Source organism: Neovison vison, chromosome 7 (genome assembly GCF_020171115.1).
Source record: "Neovison vison isolate M4711 chromosome 7, ASM_NN_V1, whole genome shotgun sequence".
Classification (NCBI taxonomy): domain Eukaryota; kingdom Metazoa; phylum Chordata; class Mammalia; order Carnivora; family Mustelidae; genus Neogale; species Neogale vison.
In genome coordinates this window covers 154,808,587-154,832,980 of record NC_058097.1, presented here as the reverse complement: position 1 = coordinate 154,832,980, position 24,394 = coordinate 154,808,587, and the positions used below count along the sequence as shown (strand labels likewise).

The 24,394-nt window shown below is 51.1% G+C and overlaps 1 protein-coding gene across 2 annotated transcripts; it reads left to right on the top strand.

Moving 5' to 3' along the window:
* Positions 1-612: 612 nt before the first annotated feature.
* TRIM3 (tripartite motif containing 3) lies at positions 613-24,394 on the top strand. Of its 2 annotated transcripts, XM_044258725.1 has the most exons (12): positions 613-692; positions 8,857-9,022; positions 14,824-15,055; positions 15,281-15,432; positions 15,625-15,805; positions 16,070-16,802; positions 16,928-17,031; positions 22,003-22,170; positions 22,344-22,512; positions 22,784-22,854; positions 23,875-24,015; positions 24,142-24,394. In XM_044258725.1, the coding sequence occupies exons 2-12, from the start codon at positions 8,892-8,894 to the stop codon at positions 24,292-24,294; spliced, it is 2,235 nt and encodes a 744-aa protein (XP_044114660.1). In that variant the 5' UTR covers positions 613-692; positions 8,857-8,891; the 3' UTR covers positions 24,295-24,394. The 2 variants fall into 2 exon arrangements, with proteins under 2 accessions (XP_044114660.1, XP_044114661.1); XM_044258726.1 differs by lacking the exons at positions 23,875-24,015; positions 24,142-24,394 and adding an exon at positions 23,621-23,863.

The following is a 24,394-nucleotide window of genomic DNA, read 5'->3' as shown; positions in this document are numbered from 1 at the left end:
CTTTCACGCCGTCCGCCCCTTCTCCTAGCGCTCTGGGTACTACCCTTCCGCCGCCCAAGGATCCGTGCCGAGGTACAACTATCCCTGTGTCCCCCTGCACAGTAGAGAGCACGCTAGCATATTTCAAAGGTGCGCCCCAAGAAAGACGGGAAGTGCACCTCCTGGAGGGCCCGGACCGGCTTCCAGAGTCCGAAATCTCTGCTGCCCAGTTGCGTTATCGTGACGGAGCCTCAGCCCAGTCCCTGAAACCTACTACGCAGTCCTGCCCCAGAGCCCCTGGCTTTGGGAGCCAGAAGCCGCTGGCAGGGATTAGGATCCGGGATCCGGTTCTCGCGGCTTTCCAGCCCGCCGGCGGAGGCAGCTCCCGCAGGAGCCTCGAGGGGGTTGGGGGGGCCGGGAGGGTGGGGTGGAGGCGGGCGGGGCCTCCGCCGCGGCGGGCGGGGCGTGGGTGGGTCTTCAGCACCCGAGCCACCCCCTCCCCCAGCTGGTCCGCAGCCCCGCCCCAGCCCCTCCCTCCGGCCTGTGCGGCGGGTCCGGCGGCGGCGCCGGCGCGGGTACAGGCGGAGGCGCGGGACGTGGGGCGGCGCCGCGGGCAGGGCCGGGCGGACGGGCGCTGGCAGTAGGGGCAGCGCCGCGGGCCGCTCCGAGTGGCCGCAGTCTGGGCCTTGGTCCTCCCATCCTGCTCCGCCGCGGTGAGTGCGACGGGCGGCCCCCAGGGGTGCGTTTGTGTCCCTATCTGCCTGGCTCTGGGTCCAAGTCCGAACGGCGGTGTGTCTGTCCGAGTGTCTGTGGGTGGGGGCACAGATGCTTTTCGAAAGCTATGTCTGTCTCTGTCCACGTGAGGCGTGTCCGTGTCCGTGAGAGCAGTGGGGGGATTCTTCGGGCTGTGGCTGCTCACGTGAGGTCCATGTTTGAGGGGGGAGGCGCGGGTGGATGGGTGATGGTTCCTTGGAGGAGCTCGAGGTTTGGGGGCTTGTGTATGTTGGCGGAGGGTGTCGAACGCTTCGGCCGAGGGTGTTGGTGGTGTGGCGGGTGGGGTTGCTGAATGGGACTCTGCAATCTTGTGGCCCAGCTCATCTGAGGGGTTCCTTTCTCCCTGGTGCAGACACTTACACCCCTGGCTCCCCCACCCCCTTCATCCTCCTTAGGCACCCAGAAGCCCACCAGCCCGGGTGGAGGACACTCTTTTCCTCCTCTGGCGCTGCTCCCTGGACAGGAAGCCTCATCCGGGGGCTGCTTGTTGTAGGAAAGGACCCCTCTGATTCCCCTTCAGCCTGGGCCCCGCCTGGAGGACCCCAGGCCCCTCCCTGGTTCTAGCCTCCTCCCTTCTGGACTTGGCTTCAGATCCTGGGCTGCAAACCTGCAGGGACAGATGGTTGCAGGTTGGGGGGGCAGGCTGCACCCCAGGGAGGTCGGTCTGACTGAAGGCAGGTCCTGGGCTTGTTCCTGGTGTGGGGGTCTCTGATGTGGACAGCATAAACCCACAACTAGCTCCAGTAGGAAGATGAGATCTGCGAGGTTGGAGTGGGTGCAGAGGTCTTTTTCACAGGTCTTTCCCTGTTTGTCTGTCCAGCTCACCAGTGCCCATTCATCCCCTAAGTAGGGCTCTGATTTGCTGCAGAATTGGAATCAGAGCTGCAGGCCTGACAGGTGCCCTGCCTCTCTTGGCTTGCATGCCTCCAGTGACAGAGCACTTAACTACCTTATGCTGTAGAAGAGCTTTTTTATGTTAAGTAGATGTCTTTTTCCTTGGAACTTTGTTTACTTGTCTTGTTATTGACTCTGCTTTTGCCTCTCTGTCTGGTGAGAGGGAACTGCAGTGATTTAAACATGGCTCTCCTGTCACCAACATATACGGAGCACCCTCTGTGTGCCAGGTGCTGCCTCAGCCACTTAGGGGACAATGGCATTCTTGCTGAGAGAAGAGCTTAAGCAAAGGCCCACAGTCCGTGTTCAGAAAAACAGAGCAAAACCATATGGCTAGAGTAGAGGGTGCCCAAAGAGAGTGTCATGGGTGCCCTAAACTTAGCAAACATTTGTTTTGGAAGGGAGGTGAGGGGCAACTACAACCATCCTCTAACACACCTAGTCTTACTGTGGAAACCAGCAATCAAATCCCCAAGGTGGGATTTAATCATGGCACATAATACAGTCTGTAGGGACCTTTGGCTGGAAAGAGAACCTTGGGAATCACAGATTTTGGGAACAAAAAGACCCCCCGCCTCCAATCCCAATATATAAGTAAGGGGATGGAATAGGAGCTTGCCCAGAGTCTTACCTTGCAGTAGTGAGATTAGTGACAGAGTCAAGGCTAGCTCCTAAATCTCGTGACCTTTTACTTGGTTACATTTTAGAGGCTGAATCAAGAATATAGTCATAGCTAGTATCTGAAAGGTAAAAGAACAGGAAGAATTGAGAAGATTCTCAGGGTTCTGGCTCACGTGGCCAGGTAGGTAGTGGTATGTTTTATTGAGAGGAGAAATACCAGCAGAAAGAGTAGGTTAAGGAAAGATGAAATCAGTTTTAGACTAATCTCTGTGCATCATCCATGTAGAGATGTCCAAGATATGGTTGGATAGACAGGCCTGGTGTTCAAAAAAGTTTTCTGCAAAGGAGATAAGGCTTTGCAAGTCAAGTGGATGGTAACTGAAACCGTGGGAGATGATGAGATTTCCCAGGCAGAGTATGAAACTAAGAGAAGAGGCCCTTGATCAAAGCCCTGGGGAATTAGACATTTAAGGAATGGGCAGGTGGAGAACCCTTAGCAAGTGAATCATGAACACACCTAGTACAACCTCTGCCCTTTTGAGTCTTGCTCTCTTGCCCCAACTGGTCCATGTTTCTTAATTTTTCATGCTTCTGTTCCTTTACTCACTGTTTTCCCAATGTACCTGTTAAGCTCCTGCAAGACTCAGCTCATATATCCCTTCCTCTGGAAGCCCCCTTTATTCTCCTCCACTACCTTTAGAGTTAGAGATTTCCTTCTTTTTTCAGCCGCAACAGTTTGAATATGCCAGTATCATGACAACACATTACGGTTGTATATTTCCATGTCTCTTTCCCACACTAGTCTGAGAACTTGTGAGGGGCATGGTGTACATCTGTCTCTGCTTTGTGTCTCCAGTTCCCAGGTTAAGAGCCTGGTCCAGAGTATGCTGAGGGCAGTCTGATTGTTTGCTAGGCTAATCAGCTGATTGGATGGTTCATCCACTTGCTCACTCTGGCAGTGGTGGGGGAGAAAGCACTGTGAATTTCATCACTTTCCTTCCTTGTCAATCTGACTTAAAGTATTCCTTGGCATTCAGGACTTTTCCTCCTCCAGGGATTTTTCTGTTCCAGAGAAACCCCTGAAACTGTAACCTGCAGTCATTGTCATTTTGCTGAGGTCTCAAATGATCAAATACATTTGGGGGTTAGTGTACAGGACTGAGTCATTTTAAGAAGTAAGTGAGCCATACTGACCTCATGCATCATTTTCTAACAATGCCTTGGTCACCTACCTCTAGCCACAGCTGTGTAAATCATGTGTCCTGGGACTCTCATGAGGTTGTAGGAGGAAGTCTTGGGGGGAAACTGGATGCTGTGTGAGAATTTGGAGAAACTGAAAAGCCTTGAAACATATCCTTTGCAGATGGCAAGGATCTAATGGAGTCAGCACTGACTTTCTTCATTTGCTCACAATCAACTTCCTTCTCAGCCCTCTGGATCTGGCTTCCTCTCCTCCAGCCTCTGGAAACCATGCTCCCTAAAGTTAAAGACAGCTTTCTTCTGCTTTAGATCCTAGGGCCTCTCTGCAGCATTTCACAATGAAGGTTGTTCCCTTATTCATGAAACTTTTTCTCCCTTGGTCTTGACAATATTTCTCCTTCCCGGTTTCTCCTGCCTCTTAAGCCACACCTTTTCAATTTATTTGCAAGCAAGCTTTGTTTCCTGGGCCTATCCCTTAAATTTTGAGGTTCCTCAGGGCACAGTCACAGGCTCTCCTTTCTTTCCTTATACTGCCTGGGTCATGTCAGCCAATTCCATGGCTCTAGGCACCATCTCTACACCAGTGACTCCCAAATCCCTGTCTCCAGGCTGACCTCTTTCCCAGGCTCTGGCCTACCTTTCCCGTTGGCAGCCGGACCTCTCCATTCACATGCTCCATAGGCACCTCAGATTTATCTTACGAAAACACTGAACTTTTCATCCTTTCATCCAGCTGCTCCTCTTCCAAGCCAGAACACAAGGAATCATCTCCAATTCTTCTCTATTCTTCACATCCCACCGACCAGTCATCAAGTTCTGTTGATTCTGCTCTATAAAATCTACTTCTCTCTACCTCCCCTTTGCTACTCCCCTAGTCAACGCCACCATCACCCCTCCTGTGGAATATCATGCAGTCTCACCTTTCCCCTGGTGACCCTTCTAAACTATTTTTCACACAGCAGTCAAAAAGTGACTCTTGTGGCTCTATCACTTCATACTTTAACCCTCTCTACCCCTGCAACCCTCCCACGCTCCAGCCCCCCATCCCAAAGTTTCCCTTGCTCTTTGAATAAAGCCTTAATCCCCAAACAGGGAAGAGTAAGTCTAAACTCCTTAATAAGGCCAACAAAGCATTGTGTGATCTAGCTCCTGCCTATCACTCCATTTCATTTCTTAGCCCTCTTCTGTCAGTGTGTGATTCAGGCTCCTGAAGTAGAAAGTACCATGTTCTGTAACTCTTCCTCACCCTGGAGCTCTCAGCGTAAATGACACTTTCTTCAGGAGAACTCTCTTGACCCCCAATCTTCAGTAACCCCTCTCACCTGACCCAGCTCTAGGTTAGGTGACCTCTCTGCTCCTGTAGCAACCCATGCTTCCCCCACAGACCCTTCCACATTGCCTTGTAGTAATCTCTTAGATTGTACAGCCCATGAAGGCTGCACTGAGACTATTTATCCTTGTATTCCCCGTTCTAGCAGTGGTGTTGAATGAATGCTGTATGTGGAAATGAGGTGCCTTTAGAACTGAGCCATAAAAAAATGGGTGGAATAAGGGATGTAGGGATGACAGTAGGCAGCCTGAGGAAGGAGGGTGAACTCTCAGTTCTGAGTTCAAGATCCTCCAAATTTGCTCTGTGAAAATCAGTCCACCTAAACCATCACCTATAGGACCTTGGGACCAGATCTCCAGGACACGATGGGATGGGAGAGGTGGGAGTAGGAGCCCAAGAGAAGAAGGGAATCTTAGTGATTCAGGCTGGGGGATGGCCTCCGCGATTGCATGCCCAGCAAGTCTGGGTGGGGAACTGAAGCAGGAAGGGGAAGGGAGGGAGGAGCTATCCGTCCTTGGATGTAGCCCAGTTCCCGCCCCTGTGTGACAAGCTGGGAGAGCCCCTTGGGTTTGGAGTGAGGCGGAGCCTGGTATCCAGCTGCCCCAGCAGGGCCCGGTAGACCACTCCTACTCTTCCTCCCAAGCCCTCCCCTTCACCAGATTGAGCTTCCGCTTAGCTCCCACCTCCTGTTCCTTCCACCAACCCTCAGTCTGTCCTCCCCCTGCTGTGTTGTTCTGGTGTTAGGTCTACCTGGAGAACCTCAGAATGCCAGTCCTTGCATCAGGAGAGGATGCTCTCAGGGATGCCCTTCCTATCCTATTTCTACTCATGCCCATCCTTACACAAACATAAGACATATGCAGTTCAGCTCTTCTGTTCCTCCCCAAACCTGGACTGGTCCCGGACTGGTTCTGGACTGGCCCCCACACGTTTGTTTGTTCATTCACTCACTCATTGTCTTTACAGAGCCTATGGTGCATCTAGCTGGGCACAGATAGTGGTTACCAGATTCTTCTAGCCATGGCGTGTTTTGAAGGAGTCCAGCTGTCTTTCTGCCTCCCTTCATGGCCACATTTCTCTCATGAACTGTCTACAGCCAATATTGTTAGTGTCTTCGTCTCCATTCATCACTCAGCCCCTCCAGCCCCGCTGCTGCCCCTGCTGGGCCACCACAGCCAGACCTGGTGGGCATTCCCGTCTTCATTTGCCTCTATCCTCCCTTATTTCTTGAATCACTCTCTTCCTTGGATTTATTTGGGTCCATGGACTCCTGGTTTTCTTCCACCCCTTTGGGTTCTCCTTTGCCCTGCACTCTCTGTCCCTAGGTAGACTCATCCATTCTCATTGCTTTAATGCCATTAATATGCCAGTGCTTCCAAATCGGTAGCCAGCCAGATTCTATTCTACCCAGCTTATATTCTATTTCTTACTTGACATCTCTACCTGGATATCATACAGCGCCTCAAACTTGCTTGCTGAAAACAGAATGCCCCACATCAGTTCCTCACCTTTCATGGTCTCTGGGCATGGCCCACCACGTGCTCAAGTGGGAACCTGGGAGTCATGATCGGCATTCCCTTTTTCTTTTCACACCCAATCCATCATGATGTCTTTTTGATTCAGCCTCATGAATATTTTTCGAATAAGTCTACCCTTTTGCCTATATCTCTGCTAATACCCAGCATCATCTGACAGGAAGAACTGAGGCAGCTTCCTAACTGGTCTCCCTGCCTCCACTCTGGTTCTTCCTAATCCCCATAGCTACCAGAGGAGCTTTTTAATTAATTAATTAATTAATTTTTGTAAATTACACCATGCCATCCTCCCACCCCCAATTAGTATAAAGTCCCAATTCTGAACATCAAGGTTCTTGGTGACTCATTTCATCCTACCTTCCCAGACTCACCTCTTGCCTTTTATTCACTTTGCACTGACCGCATGGTCCTTTCAAGTTCTTAGTGAGCCTTCTGCCTAAGAACTTCCATTCCTGCTGTTCCTTCAGCCCAGAATGATTTCCCCCACCTCACTCCTTGATGCCCCCACCCTCATCTCTACCATTTTCCTTCCATTCTTCAGAGCTCAACTTAAAAGTTACTTGGTTGGAGAGGCCCTCTCTGATCACCCAAACAAAAAAGTGTTGTTTCTCATAGGAGCCTTTCTTCTTTTTAGCACTCTCCTCCCCCACAATGTATAAGTACGTATTTGTTTATTTGCTTTTAAAATATACGTCGGGACACCTGGGTGGCATAGTCAGTTAAGTGTCTGACACTTGGTTTCAACTCAGGTCATGATCTCATGGTCGTGGGATGAGGCCCCACATCTGGCTCCTTACTCAGAATGGAGTCTGCTTGGGATTCTCTCTCTCCCTCTGCCTCTGTCCCTCCTGCTGGTACACATACTCTCTCTCTAAGATAAATAAATCTTTTAAAAAAATAAATAAACAATAAAATAAAATATATGTTACCACTCCCCACCACAAGGACAGTAACCACTGTTTATCACTCTATCCCCATCACCTGCACAAAGTAGACACTTAATTAAATATTTATTGAATTATGGAATCAATTCAATAAATATGGATCAATCCTTATGCCAGTCTCCATGCTAAGTGTTAGGAATTAAAAAATAAGATATAATGCCTGCCTTTAAGAACTCTGCTTTCTGGGCACCTGGGTGGCTCAGTGGGTTAAGCCTCTGCCTTTGGCTTAGGTCACGATCCCAGGGTCCTGGGATCGAGCCCTGCATCTGGCTCTCTGCTCGGTAGGGAGCCTGCTTCCTCCCTCCCTCTACCTGCCTCTCTGCCTGCTTGTTATCTCTCTCTCTGTCAAAAAGAAAAAAGAAAAAAATGCTTAAAAAAAAAAAAAAAGAACTCTGCCTGCAGTGAAGGAAGAAGAGAAGTAACAAGAAAATTACAGTATAGCATATCCAGGCTAGAATAGAGGAAATACAGAGTATGGAGGGACCTAAAGGTGGAATACCTAACCCAGACTTCAGGAAATCAGAGAGGACCTTCTGGAGGAAGTAACATTTATGTGGGGACCTGAAAGATGAGTGGGAGCCAGCCAGGTAAATGGGGACTTGGAAGAAGATCTCAGGCAAAGAGAACAGAATATGTGACTTCCCAGAAGCAAAAGAGAACAAGTTTTCCAGGAACTGAAGAGAAACCAATGGGACTGATCACAGAATAATGAGACATGAGGTAGTAGAGGGAGGTATGGGCCAGACAAAGCTAAGCCTTGTTGGCCACTCTGAGGAGTTTGGACTTTGTCTTCTGGACAGTGGAGAACCACTGAAGGGTTTTAACAGGGGGTAGGCAACAAGGTGGAACCTGTGTTTTAGGAGCATCAGTCCAGCTGCCAGGGGGTTGGATGAGAGGCACAAGCAAGGAGACAAGGATACCAATTAGGAGGCTACCGCTGTACCGCAGGAGAGACTTGGTGGCAACCTGAACTGAGGGCAGTAGCTATGTGCTTGGAGAAAAGGGGAGAAGATATTCCAGAGGCAGACTCCGCCAGACCTGATACTGACTAGAATTCTGATTGAATATGATCCCAGACAGGTGTGCTGAGAGGTGGGTCGGAGCATAAGTAGAAGAGCCACAGGTAGTTAGGAGAGACCCTCCAGGAAGAGGGTCTCCTGGAGGAGGATTTGGGGAGGGCAGAGGAAGTGAAGGATGGGTGTGTCACTGAAAGTGGGCATCTCTGTACTGTGCACTCAACATACACTATTGCAGATTCTCAAACCATCCATTTGAAACTAGAAATGAGGAAACTGAGGCTCAGAGAGGTTATATGGATTGTCTGAGGTCACATACCTTGTTAGAGGCTGAGCTGGGTTTGAAACCCAATCTAAGCCTACATCTGTGGTTTTAAGCAGAGCACCATGCTCAGAGGCCCCTCAGCCCACCTACTTCATCCTGTTGCTTTCTGGTCACTGCCTGTCCTGCCTCTGGCAGGGAAGAAATGGAGTCGGTTCTCTGCAGGGGATTCGAGTGGTGGGGCTCAGGTGGGGAGAGGAAGTGTGGGCCTCCCTGGGGCTGACCATCTCTCTGTACACAGGCTGGTGTGAGTGGTGGGAACCATCTCTGGGCACCATGGCGAAGAGGGAGGACAGCCCTGGCCCAGAGGTCCAGCCGATGGACAAGCAGTTCCTGGTGTGCAGCATCTGCCTGGATCGCTACCGATGCCCCAAGGTTCTGCCTTGCCTGCATACCTTTTGTGAGAGGTGAGGGGGTGTGTGTATGTGTGCATGTATGTGTGAGGGGGAGGTATGAAGTCCTTGCAGGCCCGCCTGAGATGGGGGTGGCACGTGTAAAAGTGTAGTGGGGAGGGAAATGTAGGCACACATAGGGCAGCAGATGTACCCCAACCTGCTGGAGATGAACTTTTGGTGCAAGGATGTATGAGAGAACCAGAAGCTGCTAACACTGGGCCACGGTCCCTGCCCCTTCCCAAACCTCAAGCAGCTTTCAACACTGCCAGAGACATCAGACAGAGACATCATCCATGAGTGGCAGCATCTGAAGAGCTGTGGGCTCTTGTCAGCAGTGGGAGGATGATTGACAGTCTGTCCTTCCCTGCTTGTCTTCATGGTTGTCCTGAGGCACTGAGTGAAAGGAAGCTACTTCCCACCTTTAGGCTTTTAGCCAGTATTTATTTATTGAGCATCTACTATGTGCCAGACTACCCCAGGCATGGGGTATGATAAGCAGACAGATGTAATATTTGCTCTCAAAGAGCTTTCAGTGTAGTTAAAGGGGAAAGATAGTAATCAAATAATCATATAGCCAGACTATAGATAAATATCACCCCCTTTATAAGGCTGCAAATAAAGTGCTAAGCTATGAGAGTTTAGCTAGGGTCTGTCACAGTTCGGAGAAGGAGGGAAGGTTTCCCTGAGGGGCGACCTGGAGTATGCACTAAATGAAGTTGGTGACTTAACTAGTGAAGGGAGTGGTAGGAGCCTTCGATGCAGAAGGAAGAACATGGGACAGGCATGAGGGAATGTGTCAGGTAAGGGGGCCTGGAGGAAACCTGGTGAGGTGGGAGCAGAGCAGTGTGACTGGTTGGGGTGAAGCTGGAGCGGCATGTGAGGCCCACACTACATGGGGCTTTGTAGACCTATCAGAATTTTACCTTTACTCTGAGGGCCCCAGGAAGCCTCTGGTCCCAGGGTCTTCTCACCATTGCCTCCACCCAAGCCGTCCTGCTGCCTTCTGCCTTCTTGGAAAGCTGGCTCTGCCACGGGGACACACTTCCTTCCCAGCCCCACTGCTCTTTAAAATGTCAGCTCTGCTGCTCTCCCCCTGTCATCAGCTGGAAGCAGTTCCAGCCTTCTGGCTTCTCCCAGGATCTTCCATCAACCTGGGTGATTTCACTACTCATTTAGGCCTCTTGGTTCTCAACTGTTTCTCCAGAAGCATCCTCCATACCACTTCCGGATGCCTGGATCTTGCCATCATCCAGAACAATATCGCTTCTGTGGTCATAAACTCTGGTATCCCACTCCTGGATGCCATTACCCCAGTCCCACTATACAGCTTTGACTAGGTTTAGACGTCCCGCTGCCTCAACTGCTCCTTCTCCCAGCTGCCAGCTCCATCCTTTCCTACCCGTGCCAGGCCCTATGGCTGACCATCTCTGTGACCTATGTGACCATGCCACAGTTCCCTCTGTGTCTTTGTTCTTTTCTGAACCCCTGCAGCAGATGCTCAACCCCGGATCACAACTGTAATTGAACATCTCTGCACCTCCTCCTCAGGCCCAGATCACTGAGCAGTCCTGGAAAAAATCAGTGCCTGAGAAATGATGATACCAGTAGCAACAGTGTATCGATTGCTTACTATTTGCCGGGGCCTGGCTAAGTGATAGACATGTGCTGAATCCCTTAATCCTCACAATAGATACTTTATTATCCCCATTTTAGAGGGGAGTAAACTAGGCTTCAGAGTCAGTGAGTAAGAATTGTTTCTGAGGCTCCACAGTAAGTAGACAGCTGACGTCTGAATCCAGTTTTGACTGCAGGGCCTTCCCTGTTAACTACTACTCATTTATCTCTTGGTCCCTGCTCTCTAAGAGCTTATGCCTTAGTGAGGGGTGACTGACAGTAAGCAAGCAAATAACTGAATAGGAGAGTTGTAGTCTGTGCTAAGTGCTTTGAGTGGGGGTGGTTGGGCCAGGGGCTATTCAGCATAGAGTCATCAGGGAAGGCTTCCCTGAGGAGGTGACATTTGACCTGAGGCCTGAGGATGAGGAGACAGACTTGCAGATTGTTCCAGGCAATGGGAAAAACCCATGCCAAGGCCTTCAGGAAGGGGTAATCTGGGCATGTTCAGAGATCAAAAGAAATGAAAGTGGCTGAATGAGGAGAATGAAGTAAAGTCTAAAAGCGCCAGGACAGTTCATTGAGGAACTTTTAGAAAACTGTTTAGATTTTATTCTAAACGCAATGGAAAACAATTGGAGGAGGGCTTTTGTTTTTGTTTTGGGCAAGGGATTAACGTGACATAAATTAGATTTTAAAGCTCCCTCTGGCTGCTGTGTTGGAGAATGGATTACAGAGGAGCAAGAATGGAAAGAGGAAACCAGTTAGGAAGGTAGTGGAAGCCAGGTGTGCTGAACATGTAGGAATGAGGTCTTAATGAGTTCGCAGGTATTTTTCTGGGGAAACCCCAGATTCAGTGAGCTGGGCAGAACTACTGGGGGACAGATTTTAATGGCTGAAATTCAGATTTCAGGGTTGATGCAGTGACTGGCAATGAGAAATAGGAAGTCTGGAGAGCATGAGAAGGGACAGCTGAGGTGAAGTGGAGGAAGAGATCACTGGGTTTGAGGAGGTCAAGGAATTGAGATCCTGATGCTGGATGGATCCACCTCGTGGATGTCAGAGCCCCTGAGAGTGATGGCAGGAGTGTATGTATATGGTGGGGGAGGGACGGTGTTGGGGGTCAGCAGTAACAGAAGAAAGTCTTCAGCCACTGGGGAAGCAACCATGATAGCAACTGAAGATAGTAACAGGAGAGTGGTGTAGACAGAAGGCATGAGCTTCCAAAGAGCTGAAGAAGAACAGAAATGTTCCAGCTGCAGGATGGGTGGGGAAGACTCAACCCCACCTTCTGGACCTAAGGAATGTGGAGTATGAGACGAAACCACTTTCTACTTGAGACAACTGCTGGGAAAACTAGGTCACAAATAAGTTAATATTTGTGAAGCACTTAGAATTGTGCCTGGCACATAGTATTTGTTAAATAAATAAAAATTAATTAATGCAGATCCAGAGGTGTAGAGAACATTAAGAGACTGGGGATATGGGAAATTGTGCACCATGCAGATCTTCCCTCCAGAGATTCGTGGTCTCCAAACACAGCCAGGGGCTGTGTGTTTCTAGAAAGCTTCCTCTCCTCCTCCCTTCAGTGACTAATCCCAGCCCTCACCAGTCTCCTGAACACCTCCTTCACTCTTAGCAGCTGATCTTGCCTGAAGCAACCGAGGGATCTTCTGTAACTTCACCCCTGTGCTCTCTCTTTCCCCCTTCCCCCACTCAGAGAATGGAGTCCACTTCTCCTCCTCAGGCCATTCGGAGCCATTACCCCCTCCCAGAGCCCTGCCCATGCTTCTTCTTGGTTCTATGTCTTCTTCTCTCCTGGCTCTGCAATTGATAAACGTGCCCAAGGCTCCTCGTTCCTTGATAGCTGCCATGCAGTCCCTCAAGCCCCTTTTGTCTCAAACTCCCATCCTCTCATTCAGTTTTCAACCAGCAGCAGTCAAGCTTTCCTTTTCCTGGTACTCCCTATCCCCTGCCCCCAGTTTTCCTTACCAACAAAAGTACTTTCACATTGGCCAAATTCAGGGGGCCTCTTTCTAGTCCTTACCTTCCCTGACTCCTCAGCCACTTTGACACTGGTCACTGATCCTTCCCTCCTTCTGGAAACGCACTACCCACTTCACGGTCTTGTCAGTGTCTCTCCTCCTACCTCTCTGCTGGTTCCTCTTTGCTCTCATTCCATATTTGCTCTATCCTGCTCTTCTCACTGAACATGCCTTTTGGGCTGATCTCATCCTCTCCCATGGCTACAGAAGCTACCTCGATGTCAGTGCCATCCCCATCTCTCCTTGCCTTTTCCCCAGCTGCCTCCTGGGCCCCTGCTACTTGGATGTCCCACTGTTCCAATAAACGTAGCCAGGTCAAAGCTGAATGCCTTTATAAACCACTCCTCTTTCTGTGTTTTTCATCTTAGTGACTGTCAGCACCAGCCACTCAGTCATCTAAGCTAGGAATCTGGGAGTCAACCAAGACTCATCTTCCACTCCCTGTATCTTCTCAGACCTAACACCTCCTACTGCTGTACTTCTTAAATACTTCTCAAATTTGTTCCAGCTCATAGTCTACATTGCTACTGCCTAATTCCGGGTTTTTCTCATCTACTGCAAGATCTCTTACAAGACTATTGCAAGAGTATCTTGGCTAAGCACATGTGTTGCCTTGGATTTGAATCCAGACTCCAGTGCTCACTGGCTTTGTTACCTTGGACAGCTTTCCCTTTTTGAGTCCATTAACATAAACATAAAGCATAAAGCACAGGACCTGTCACATAGTACTTAATAAACAGTAGCTGGATGACAGTGACGACGATGATGATGCTGTGTGCTGTCTCATCACATTCAAATTCATCCTTCTCGGAGGCAATGAAGATAATAGAACATAAACCTGGCTGTACCATGCTCCTGGTGTTCCCTATTGCTATTGGGATATTTTCTCTTTTTTTTAATATTTTATTTATTAGAGCAAGAGATAGAGAGTATGCATGAGCAGGGGAAGGGGCAGAGGCAGAGGGAAGGGGAAAAGCAGACTCCCCTCTGAGCAGGCAGCCCAAAGCAGGGATCAATCCCAGAATAACTGGATGCTGGGATCATGACCTGAGCTGAAGGCAGATGCTTAACCAACTGAACCACCCAGGTGTCCCAGGGATAATTTCTAACCTCCTAATGTGGCCCATGTGACCTTCTATGCTTCTCTCTCCGGACTTCTTTTACCATTTCTTGACTCGAACTCGATCTCTAGCCACCTCACACTGCTTCCTTACTTACATGATGCAGTTTCTGGCCACCTTCTGGGTCTGGAACACCCTTCCTCTTCTCCCGGCACTTTTCTTTCGTTAGGCTAACATTGACTTATCCAGGACGATTTAGCTTAAATCCTCTGATGCTTTTTCTGGCTTTTCTGTCCACAGCAACCCCTGCCAGGGCCAGATGTCCCTTCTACACATTTCCTTATTATTGCATGTACAGTATTCTTTATGTTAATAATAAATAATACTAATACCCTACAATATATAGTGCTGTGAGTTGGCATGTGAGCAATTCACATTTAATCCTCCCTCCAATACCCTGTGAAGTCTGTGCTGCATCCATTTTACAAAGGAAGGATCCTTGGCTCATAAAAGGTATGTCATTTAGCAGGGGTCTCATAGATGACCGACCTAGGAGTTGAACCCAGCAGCCGAATTCCAGGCTGCGAGTTGGCATGTGAGTTGTGAGTTGCCATGCCCTTACCATTATACTATTTACTTCTATAAACTCTTCCTGTGACTTTTTTTCCTCCATCAACTTGGAAATATTTTAAAGCTGGACACTGTGGTTTATCTACTTATCGCCAGAGCTTGGCCCAGATTTGGCAAGAGTAGGCAGTCAGTAAATGTTTAATGAGTTAATGGGAGGAGGGGCTAGTTGCACATTTTCTATGAGAATGGTTTGTAAACACCTGTGAAAGGTGAGCCTGTATTTGTGCAGTGTGAGGAATGCAGATCTGTCTGCTCTTCTGAGAGGGATCAGGGTTGTGTTTTACTCAGTAGTGAAAGGTGAGGCCTTTCACACCTGTTGGCAGAACAAGACATATGTGCTAATCAGATAGATTACAGAATGAAGTATACATCTGTGAGGAGAATTGGCATTCCTGGAAGGCACGAGGAGGGGTGCACTGATTTTGCCCACTCCTCCTTTCTTTGACTCCCCTTCCTCCCTGGCCAGATGCCTCCAGAACTACATACCTGCCCAGAGCCTGACGCTGTCATGTCCGGTGTGTCGGCAGACATCCATCCTCCCCGAGCAGGGTGTCTCAGCACTGCAGAACAACTTCTTCATCAGCAGCCTCATGGAGGCGATGCAGCAGGCACCTGATGGGGCCCACGACCCGGAGGACCCCCACCCCCTCAGCGCAGTGGCTGGCCGCCCCCTCTCCTGCCCCAACCATGAAGGCAAGGTGGGCCCAAGCAGGCCCAGTGAGGCCAGGACTTGGGGTGGAGGGTGAGGAGCGGTTGTGGGAGGGGCCAAGTGGCTGTGGGTGAGAGAGGGTGTCTCTCTGGATAAGTGGTCCAGGTAGGGAAAGCACCTGGAAGGTGAAGGGCAAGAAGGGCAGAGCAGGAGGGGAGGAGGCAAAGCAGTTTGGTGTCTAGCCATTGCTTGACTGGAGCGCTTTTGCCGCCAGACGATGGAGTTTTACTGTGAGGCCTGCGAAACTGCCATGTGTGGCGAGTGCCGCGCCGGGGAGCACCGGGAGCATGGCACCGTGCTGCTGCGAGATGTGGTGGAGCAGCACAAGGCGGCCCTGCAGCGCCAGCTCGAGGCGGTGCGCGGCCGGTAGGAGCGGGGGAGGGGGGGAAATCTGGGCTGCGGGACGCTGGGGATGCTAGAAATAAAACTGTTCTGGGGGGCAGGGAGGTGTTGGGGAGGGGATCTCCTGGACAACACAGTAGATTCTGCCCTGAGAAGGAGTGGTTTGGTGAAGCCATCCTCAGGCAACCCTGGTTAAGAGATGTTTCCCCTCCCTAGACTGCCACAGCTGTCCGCAGCTATCGCCTTAGTGGGGGGCATCAGCCAGCAGCTGCAGGAGCGCAAAGCAGAGGCCCTGGCCCAGATCAGCGCAGCCTTCGAGGACCTGGAGCAAGCACTGCAGCAGCGCAAGCAGGCTCTGGTTAGCGACCTGGAGGCCATCTGTGGGGCCAAGCAGAAGGTGTGTCTGTTCACCCTTCCCTACCACCATCCGTTGTGAGATGGCCTTACTGCCACCATGCTTTCCATACCTGGGCACCCCTTCCCCCATACTATACTTTCTGCCCCCTGCCCTGGCCCCATAGGTACCGCGGTATCTGTGTTCCTTGTCCATATTCACCCTCTTGCATTTCTTTCATGCTATAGTACTGTAAGGTCATGAGGAATCACAGAGACCCTTTCGGTGCCAGTGTGCGCACCCAACCCTCCCCCAACCCCTCCTCAGGTGTTGCAGACCCAGTTAGACACACTGCGCCAGGGTCAAGAACACATCGGCAGCAGCTGCAGCTTTGCTGAGCAGGCACTGCGCCTGGGCTCGGCTCCGGAGGTGTTGCTAGTGCGTAAGCACATGCGAGAGCGTCTGGCGGCGTTGGCGGCCCAGGCCTTCCCGGAGCGGCCACACGAGAATGCGCAGCTGGAACTAGTCCTCGAGGTCGACGGGCTGCGGCGGTCGGTGCTCAATCTTGGCGCGCTGCTCACCACGAGCGCTACTGCACACGAGACGGTGGCGACGGGCGAGGGCCTGCGCCAGGCGCTGGTGGGCCAGCCCGCCTCGCTCACCGTCACTACCAAAGACAAGGATGGGAGGCTGGTGCGCACAGGCAGCGCCGAGCTGCGCGCCGAGATCACCGGCCCCGACGGCACGCGCCTTCCTGTGCCGGTGGTGGACCACAAGAACGGCACATACGAGCTAGTGTACACCGCGCGCGCCGAAGGCGAGCTGCTCCTCTCAGTGCTGCTCTACGGACAACCGGTGCGCGGCAGCCCCTTCCGCGTGCGTGCCCTGCGTCCTGGGGACTTGCCACCTTCCCCAGACGACGTCAAGCGCCGTGTCAAGTCCCCCGGCGGCCCGGGCAGCCACGTGCGCCAGAAGGCCGTGCGTCGGCCCAGCTCCATGTACAGCACGGGCGGCAAACGGAAGGACAACCCCATTGAGGACGAGCTTGTCTTCCGTGTTGGTACAGAAGGCTGAGGGCGGAGCCAGATGGGGTTGGGCTCAGGCTATTGGGCAGGGCGGATTGGGAAGGCGACTCTAAATGACCTCAGCGAACTGTTTTCTTTTCCCTCCCTGCCTTCCCCACAGGCAGCCGAGGAAGAGAGAAGGGCGAATTCACCAATTTACAGGGAGTGTCGGCAGCTAGCAGCGGCCGGATAGTGGTAGCAGACAGTAACAACCAATGTATCCAGGTAAGCGTCTTTCTCTTCTCCCGTGATGCCAGTAAAGGTCCTCAAACTACAGCCTCCTGAAAAAACAGTGTACTGGTCACCTCTTGAAAGATGAACCAGCCCTTGAAGATAGTACCAGTACTTTAAGAGCAGTGAATCATAGCACCATCCCTAACCAGCCCCCCACCCCCCCACCCTCCACTTGCTATCCACTCCCACTGGTCGCAACACTATCGTGCCCCTTCAGTGGTTAGGCACGGGGTTTTACTATGCTTGCAGCCTCTACCTCCCAGTCTGGGCCTCAGGCCACACGAGCTCCTGGACCCCAAAGATCTGGTTCATTCTTCATACACTTCTCTCTGTTTGATCCTTCACCTGAGGGGCTTCCTTTCTGCCCTGTCCCCACGTGGTCTGGATGCAGGCTCCCTGCTTTCCTTTCATTGTATCAGCCTGGCTCCAGAGTGTATCTTGTCTCTGCTGGTCTCTGCAAACATCTGGTTGGCTAGACAGTCAGATGGGAGTAACTTGTGAAAAGAGGTGTCTTCTAGAAGCTAAACTATAGTGCAGCCTCACAGGTAGTCCTGTCCCTGGTGCTCCCAGTCCCTCACATACCTGATGAAAGCATCTGCTGCACAACACAAATGGACATGGCCTCACTGCACTTTGAGCTCCTTAAAGCCAGGAAGCATGCTTTTCCCTCTCTTTTCCTTGTATTGAGCCCAGAGGCTAGTGACAGACACCGGCTTCGGAGATGGTACAGCAGCAGTTCAAAGCTCAGGCTCTGAAACCGGACACCTGGGCTTGAATCCCAGCTCTACCACTTACTGACAAGTCATGTGATCTCTCTGAGCTTCAGTTAACTCATGTGTAAAATTAGGAAAAGAATACCTCATGGAGTTGCTGGGAACATTAAAATGACTTAATGCATAGTGTCTGACACCTGGCGAATCTTCTAATATTAGGTATTGTTAAAAATATCATTGTCCAGGTGGAGACTGTAAACAAAAGCCAGAAGGTAGAAGAGTGCTGGAGGGGATTGTTAAGGGAGCTGGAAGTATCCCAGGCAGCTGGACATAGATTACTATTAGGAGCTGAGTAGCTGAGGTCACATTGTAAATAGTTTCGGAGAGGATGCTGTGGAATTTTGATTTTATCCTGTTCTGGATTGTTTCTAACTACCATGCACTTCAGTTCTTGAAAACATTTTATCAGGTGGCAAAACTTCTCTTGAAGATCCTTACTTCACAACACCTATAAATTTAAAATTCTTCCTGACCCTATCTGAGTACCCCTGCCACAGGTCTGTCACCTCAATGTCAGCTGCTCCCACCCCCTGCTTTCCATGTTAGCAGGCTAAAGGTGCCAGGAACTCTTCCATGGCCATATTCCTGGTCCTGTCCAGCCTGCTTTTACTCCTCCCCTATTCCTAAGGGCAAAGGAATGGAGAGGTGCAGGGCAGCACATGGAAACATTTCAGTTCAGCCTAGACAGTGAGGGAGGGATCGGGTGGGAGGGGGTGGTGCTGAGGCCCTACCCTCCACCTTCCAACTCCTTTTCTCCTCCTTATGCCAGGGATGGCTTTTGGTCCAAAAGGCTGAGATTTGGGAAAGTGTCCCTGGTGTGCACACATGGGTGCTCACATGCACACAAATATGTATGCTGCTTTGTCTCCCTGAAGAGGGACTGGGGAATTGAGAGGGAGGGCCTTGGAGGGCCCCCTCTCCTCTCCGGATACCTGTTGCTCCTACAGCAGCCCTCCTTCTCGCTCCTACCCCACCTGCCTCCTAATTTCATAATTGCTAGGAAGTGGGCTCTTGGATTCCAGAGCTGAGTTTCTGCTTCCTTTATTTTGGGGTCTTTCAGGCTCCCAGATAGATGTTGCCTCCCTCCCCATTTATGAGGTTTGATAACCTTGTGAACTTTTCCTTCTTTGGACTGTCTATGGTGACAGCTGAGGCAGATCCCTTAGGGTGTTTTGCTGAATCAGCATCAGCTGACAGGAGAGAAAAAACATTTTGTGATTTTGAATGAAAAATGTGATTTGTATATATTACATCCTTGTGTAATAGTCTTAGTCTTTTAAAAAATAGTCTTTATAAAAAAAATTTATCAGCTCTTCTGTGGAAACTTCCTCATTTTCTTCAGGCAGAATATTAATCACATTCTTCTCTGAGTTTCCTCAGCCTTTGCTGTAGCACTTTTCATTCTTTATCAGAGTCACTGGATAGTTGTGTTATTTTTTTAGTCTCTCTGCTCCCCCCACCCCACTAGACTCAGATCCTGAAGTTACTAAGGGCAACCATAGTATAGCTCAGGGACCAAACTATGGCACCAGCGGATTAGGGATGTTAAGAAAGCAAATATGGCAGGTTTTGGTGAGCTTTCAGATGTCAAGGGAGAAGGGATCAAGAATGGCAGGACCTGGGGCAAAGGGTCGCGGGTGCTGCCATTCAGGAGGAGGCCGGGCTATCAGTTGGTGAGTTCCCATCTGCACATGTGGAGCGTGAGATGGCTGTGCAGCAGCTGAGAGGAGATGCCCAGCTCTGTGTGAGCTCGAGCTAAGGAATTCATGCGTTTATTGACTGCCTTCCATGTGCCCGTTGCTGTGCCAGGAGTGCAAATGCAGCCAGTCCCGGTCTCACCTGAGGCTTACCTCCTTAGGAGATAAGGGTACTCAGCAGTTAGTTGCAGGAGTGACCGTTGTTCACAGGAAAACTGTGAAGTGTAGGTTGTGGAGGCCTGCCTTTACCTGTGTGTATTGATTCAGGGCCTGGAGTTGGTCCTGAAACACTTCTCTGAGGAAGTGACCTGGAAATTTCTGAGAATCACAAGATGAATAGGAGTTGACCATGTGCCAGAGGTGGGATAAGAGCGGAAGGGAGGAGCTAGACACCCCACTGCCCACCACCACGAAGCCTCAGTGTTGAGCTGGAAACAGCTGCTCAGACTGGTGGGGAAGGTGGGCGGGGGCCAGTCACACAGCCTCACTGCTCATCTGTCAGGTCCTTTTAGTCCCTCTGACATCAGCTCTTCTGCTCAGGGTGCCTGCTCTCATGATGGCTAGGGCTGGCCTGCCACAGGGGACCCGGGCAGACTCCAGCCATTGGGCTGACTGGCCAGCTGAGGGTATGCTGGAAGTCCACATCCGGAGGAGTTGAAGTTGGCTGGTGGGACCAGTTCAAACATCCCTTCAGGTCTAAGAGGTGGGGATGGGGCAGGGGGCCTAGTCCACTAAGGATGGAACAGGTCTAGATGGAAGAGCAGGGCAAGACCCAGAACTTGAGTTCCCCAAGGCTGCTCCTGGCTCTGACTCATCTTGTGTCCCTAGTGCATGTAACAGAGCAAAGCATGTGAGGCTTGTATAGTGAGTGGTTTTGGCTGTGAAGGAGAAACAAGAAGGTTTGGCTGTAGAGGGAAGGAGCTTTAAAGGGACTTTAAAGGAGGTACTCTTAGGATGGGGAAACCTGAGCATGTTGGGCAGCTAAGGGAGGAGGTAGAAGTGGGGGAAAGGTAGGAAGGTTCACTCTGTCTAGGAGAAGGTTACATTGCCAGCCTCTTAGCCTGGATATGCTCATCCTTGTTCTCCACCCCACCCTTTCTTGTCCGCTACCAAGTCTTATTGTCTTCCTCCCATGTCTCTTGAGTCCATCTTTGCTCCAGCAAGTGCTCTGCTCTGCAACAAGCTATCATCCCTTTTCACCTGGACCAGTGCAACTCCTCTGACTGCCCAGCTAGTGCCCAGTTTGGACTCCTCCCTGCAGCCAGAGTACTGTTTCTTAAAAGCTCCCATGTGTTTTTTCCAACACCAGCAAGCAGCTGTCAGTGGACACTGACCAGGTGTCCTACAAATTTAACTGATTTTGACTCTGTCTACCTAGAGATAGTATCACTTCCCATAAGACAGTCTCCCTGTCAGATGCCAGACTCAAGTCCAAGTTGTTACTTATGCTTCTGACTGACCAGGTATAAACTGGAGGGTCATACGACCCCCTCTTTAGGTTTAATTAATTTGCTATAGTGCCTCATAGAATTCAGAGGAACATTTAATTATGTCTGCCAGTTTACTGTAAAGGATAAAGATGAACAGCCAGATGGAGAAGTACATAGGGGGAGGTCTAGAAGAGTCTCTAGTGTGGGAACCCTGGTTCCTGTAGAACTAGGGCGTGCCACCCCCCGAGCACCCACCTGGGAGCACATCAAACCTCTGCCTTCCCCTCTTCTTCCCAGAGGCTGGTAGATAGGGCTGGAAGTTCCAACCCTTTAATGATTTGGTCTTTCTGGTGACCAGCCCCATCCTGAAGCTGTGTGTAGGGGCCCCATCCTAAGTCACCCAATTAGCATAAGCTCAAAAGGGGCTCCTTGTGAATGACAAAAGACACTCCTATTAATCAGAAAATTCCAAGGGTTTGAGGAGTTCTGCACCAGGCAATGGGGACAAAGCCCAAGTATATTTCTTGTTATACCACAGAAGTGAATCTCATCTTATCACTCCCCTGCCCAGAAATGTTCAGTAAATCCTCACTACACCCAGGATAAAACCCTACTTCTCCTGCTATTCATGGGAGTGCTCCCTGCAGTCCAGCCACCCTGGGCAACCAGTGCCCATCCTGGACACTGGGCCTTTTACATACGGTTCACTCTACTTAAAATGCCTTTCCTCTTCCTTTCCTGGCCAGCATGGTTTGTCTCTTGGCATCCTTATTAGGTCATGAAACCAGATAGTCCTTTCTCAGGGCCTTTCCTGGCCATCCACCCTCCCCCGTCACATCCTGTTCCTAGAGTCTCTCTCATCAGGCCTGTGCTGCATGTCACCTCAGGTCTGCAGCTACGTCTGATTCTTCTCTATACAAACCCCTCACCATGGTGTCAGTAAGTGTTTGCTGAATGGCTGAATGATTAGGGGGGTCTCCTCCCTCAGGATCTTGCTCCCTTCCCTCTGTGCCCACAGTCTCTCCCCTCCTCCCCGCTCCTTCCCTTGCTCCTCTGCTCCAGGTTTTCTCCAATGAAGGCCAGTTCAAATTCCGCTTTGGGGTCCGAGGGCGCTCACCTGGGCAGCTGCAGCGCCCCACGGGTGTGGCAGTGGATACCAATGGAGACATTATTGTGGCAGACTATGACAACCGTTGGGTCAGCATCTTCTCCCCTGAGGGCAAATTCAAGGTAAGAGGCCTACGGTCTTGGTGTTCTGCACTAGTGGTGGCCAGCTGAGGTGAGCACGGTGGTTAGGGCCTGGGATGGTCCATCCCCAGCCCAAGCTTCTCCTTTATTGTCAGGCTGGGCCTACTCTTCCCACAAGGCAGGATAAAGCACCTAATGGTATTCCCTTCCTCCAGACCAAGATTGGAGCTGGCCGCCTCATGGGCCCCAAAGGCGTGGCCGTAGACCGGAACGGACATATCATTGTGGTCGACAACAAGTCTTGCTGCGTCTTTACCTTCCAGCCCAATGGGAAGCTGGTTGGCCGTTTTGGGGGCCGCGGGGCCACCGACCGTCACTTTGCAGGTATTGGGGAACAATTCAGAGATATATTCTGATATGCCAGCCCCAGAGAGCTATCCTGGTTACCCCAGATTTAACCACCCCTCCTCCTATACTTTGGCCTTAGAGGACCCCCGTCCCTTTACTGTACCCTAGTACCATCATCCCAGAGGCATCTGTCAGCCTCTGAGGTCCCACCCCTCTTCTAACAGCCTAACTTTGTCATCCTGGATACTCTTCTCCAACCCACTCCGTATCCCAGCTCACTGCCTTAGAAACTGCTTTGTATTTTCAGGGCCCCATTTTGTGGCTGTGAACAACAAGAATGAAATTGTAGTGACGGATTTCCATAACCATTCGGTGAAGGTCAGTGTCCTCCTGCCTTCTATGACCGCTGTCCCAACATCCTTTCCTCTTTGACAAGACCCCTCTCTGCCTCACCTCCCCCACCACCACCTTAAGATCATTCATTTGAACAATAAACATTTATGGCATGGCTACTTTGTCCCAGGCACTATGCTGGAAGCTGGGGATACAGTGATGAACAAGGCAGATACGCTGTCTATCTTCTTAGTAATGGTCTAGCAGGGAAGAAGTGAAGTAGCATATCACAGTGTATTATTTTGTTACAGTTGTGTGGTAGGGAAGTGCAGGGAACTGTGTGAGGGCATAGCAGAAGCATTTGATTCAGGTGTGATGGAGAACCCCCTAAAGCAGCAGGGGAATTCGCCAGAAGGGAGAGGAGGAGGAGAGGACTTCAGGCAAAGGGGACAGGAGGAGCCAAGAACTGGCGGTAGGAACACTTTCGTGTGTTCAAGAAACCACAGGTAGTTCAGACTGAGTTTGAAGAGGGGAGTGGTTCAAGTGCCAAGGAGTCTCATGTGCCTGTGAAGGGGCTTGTTCTCTTCCCAAGAACTGTGGGGAGTCACTGAAGTCCTGCAGGCTGCAGGGCCACGCAGACCTGTATCTTAGAAAGATCACTCTGGCTGTGGTGAGACTAGTCACGGAGATCGGTTTTCTGTAGTAATCAAGATGGGAAATGTTGAGGACCACCGCAGTGGCGATATATACAGTGGGGTGCAGATTTGAGATCGAATCAGCAGGTTGTGTGAATTCCCTGGTTATCAAGCAGGGGAGAAGGTGGAGTTGAGAATGGCTGAGAAAGAGAGCACGGGGGAAGTTGAGCTGTTGGATTTGATCTGTCCGAGGGACACTACCTGGAGATAGTCAGTAGGCAGTGGTAAGCATGGCTGTGAAGCCTGGGAAGAACTGGGCTGGAGCTACAGATCTGGGGGTCCTCAGCCCTGGGGCTTCACCCTGCCCCCTCTAAGGCCCTGCCCTCTGCCTGAGGCCACTTCCCCAGCCCCCAGCCCTTTCCCCTGCCAGGTGTACAGTGCCGACGGTGAGTTCCTCTTCAAGTTTGGCTCCCATGGCGAGGGCAATGGGCAGTTCAACGCCCCCACGGGAGTAGCAGTGGACTCCAACGGGAACATCATCGTGGCTGACTGGGGCAACAGTCGCATCCAGGTGAGGCTTCGGGATGGCTGGGTGGTGAGGCTTCCTGCTGTGCTCTGTGCACCCCTCCCCCCTCCCTGGAAATGCCTCCCACCTCCCTGATCTCACCTCTCTTTCCATTGTCCACTCACTCTCCAGGTATTCGACAGCTCTGGTTCCTTCCTGTCCTACATCAACACGTCTGCAGAGCCACTGTATGGCCCCCAGGGCCTGGCACTGACCTCAGATGGACACGTGGTGGTGGCCGATGCTGGCAACCACTGCTTTAAAGCTTATCGCTACCTCCAGTAGCTGCACAGGGGCTCTGCCTGGCTCATGGAGGGACAGACATGGGGGGATTGGACAAGAGGGTCTGGCCAGGAGGTGGGCTGGACCTGGCAGCACTGAATGT

Coding starts and splice junctions, on each gene's coding strand:
- TRIM3 (XM_044258725.1), top strand. CDS start 8,892: ATGGCGAAGAGGGAGGACAGCCCTGGCCCAGAGGTCCAGCCGATGGAC. Junction 15,806..16,069: donor TCTGTGGGGCCAAGCAGAAG/GTGTGTCTGTTC, acceptor ACCCCTCCTCAG/GTGTTGCAGACCCAGTTAGA. Junction 22,513..22,783: donor CACCGACCGTCACTTTGCAG/GTATTGGGGAAC, acceptor TTGTATTTTCAG/GGCCCCATTTTGTGGCTGTG.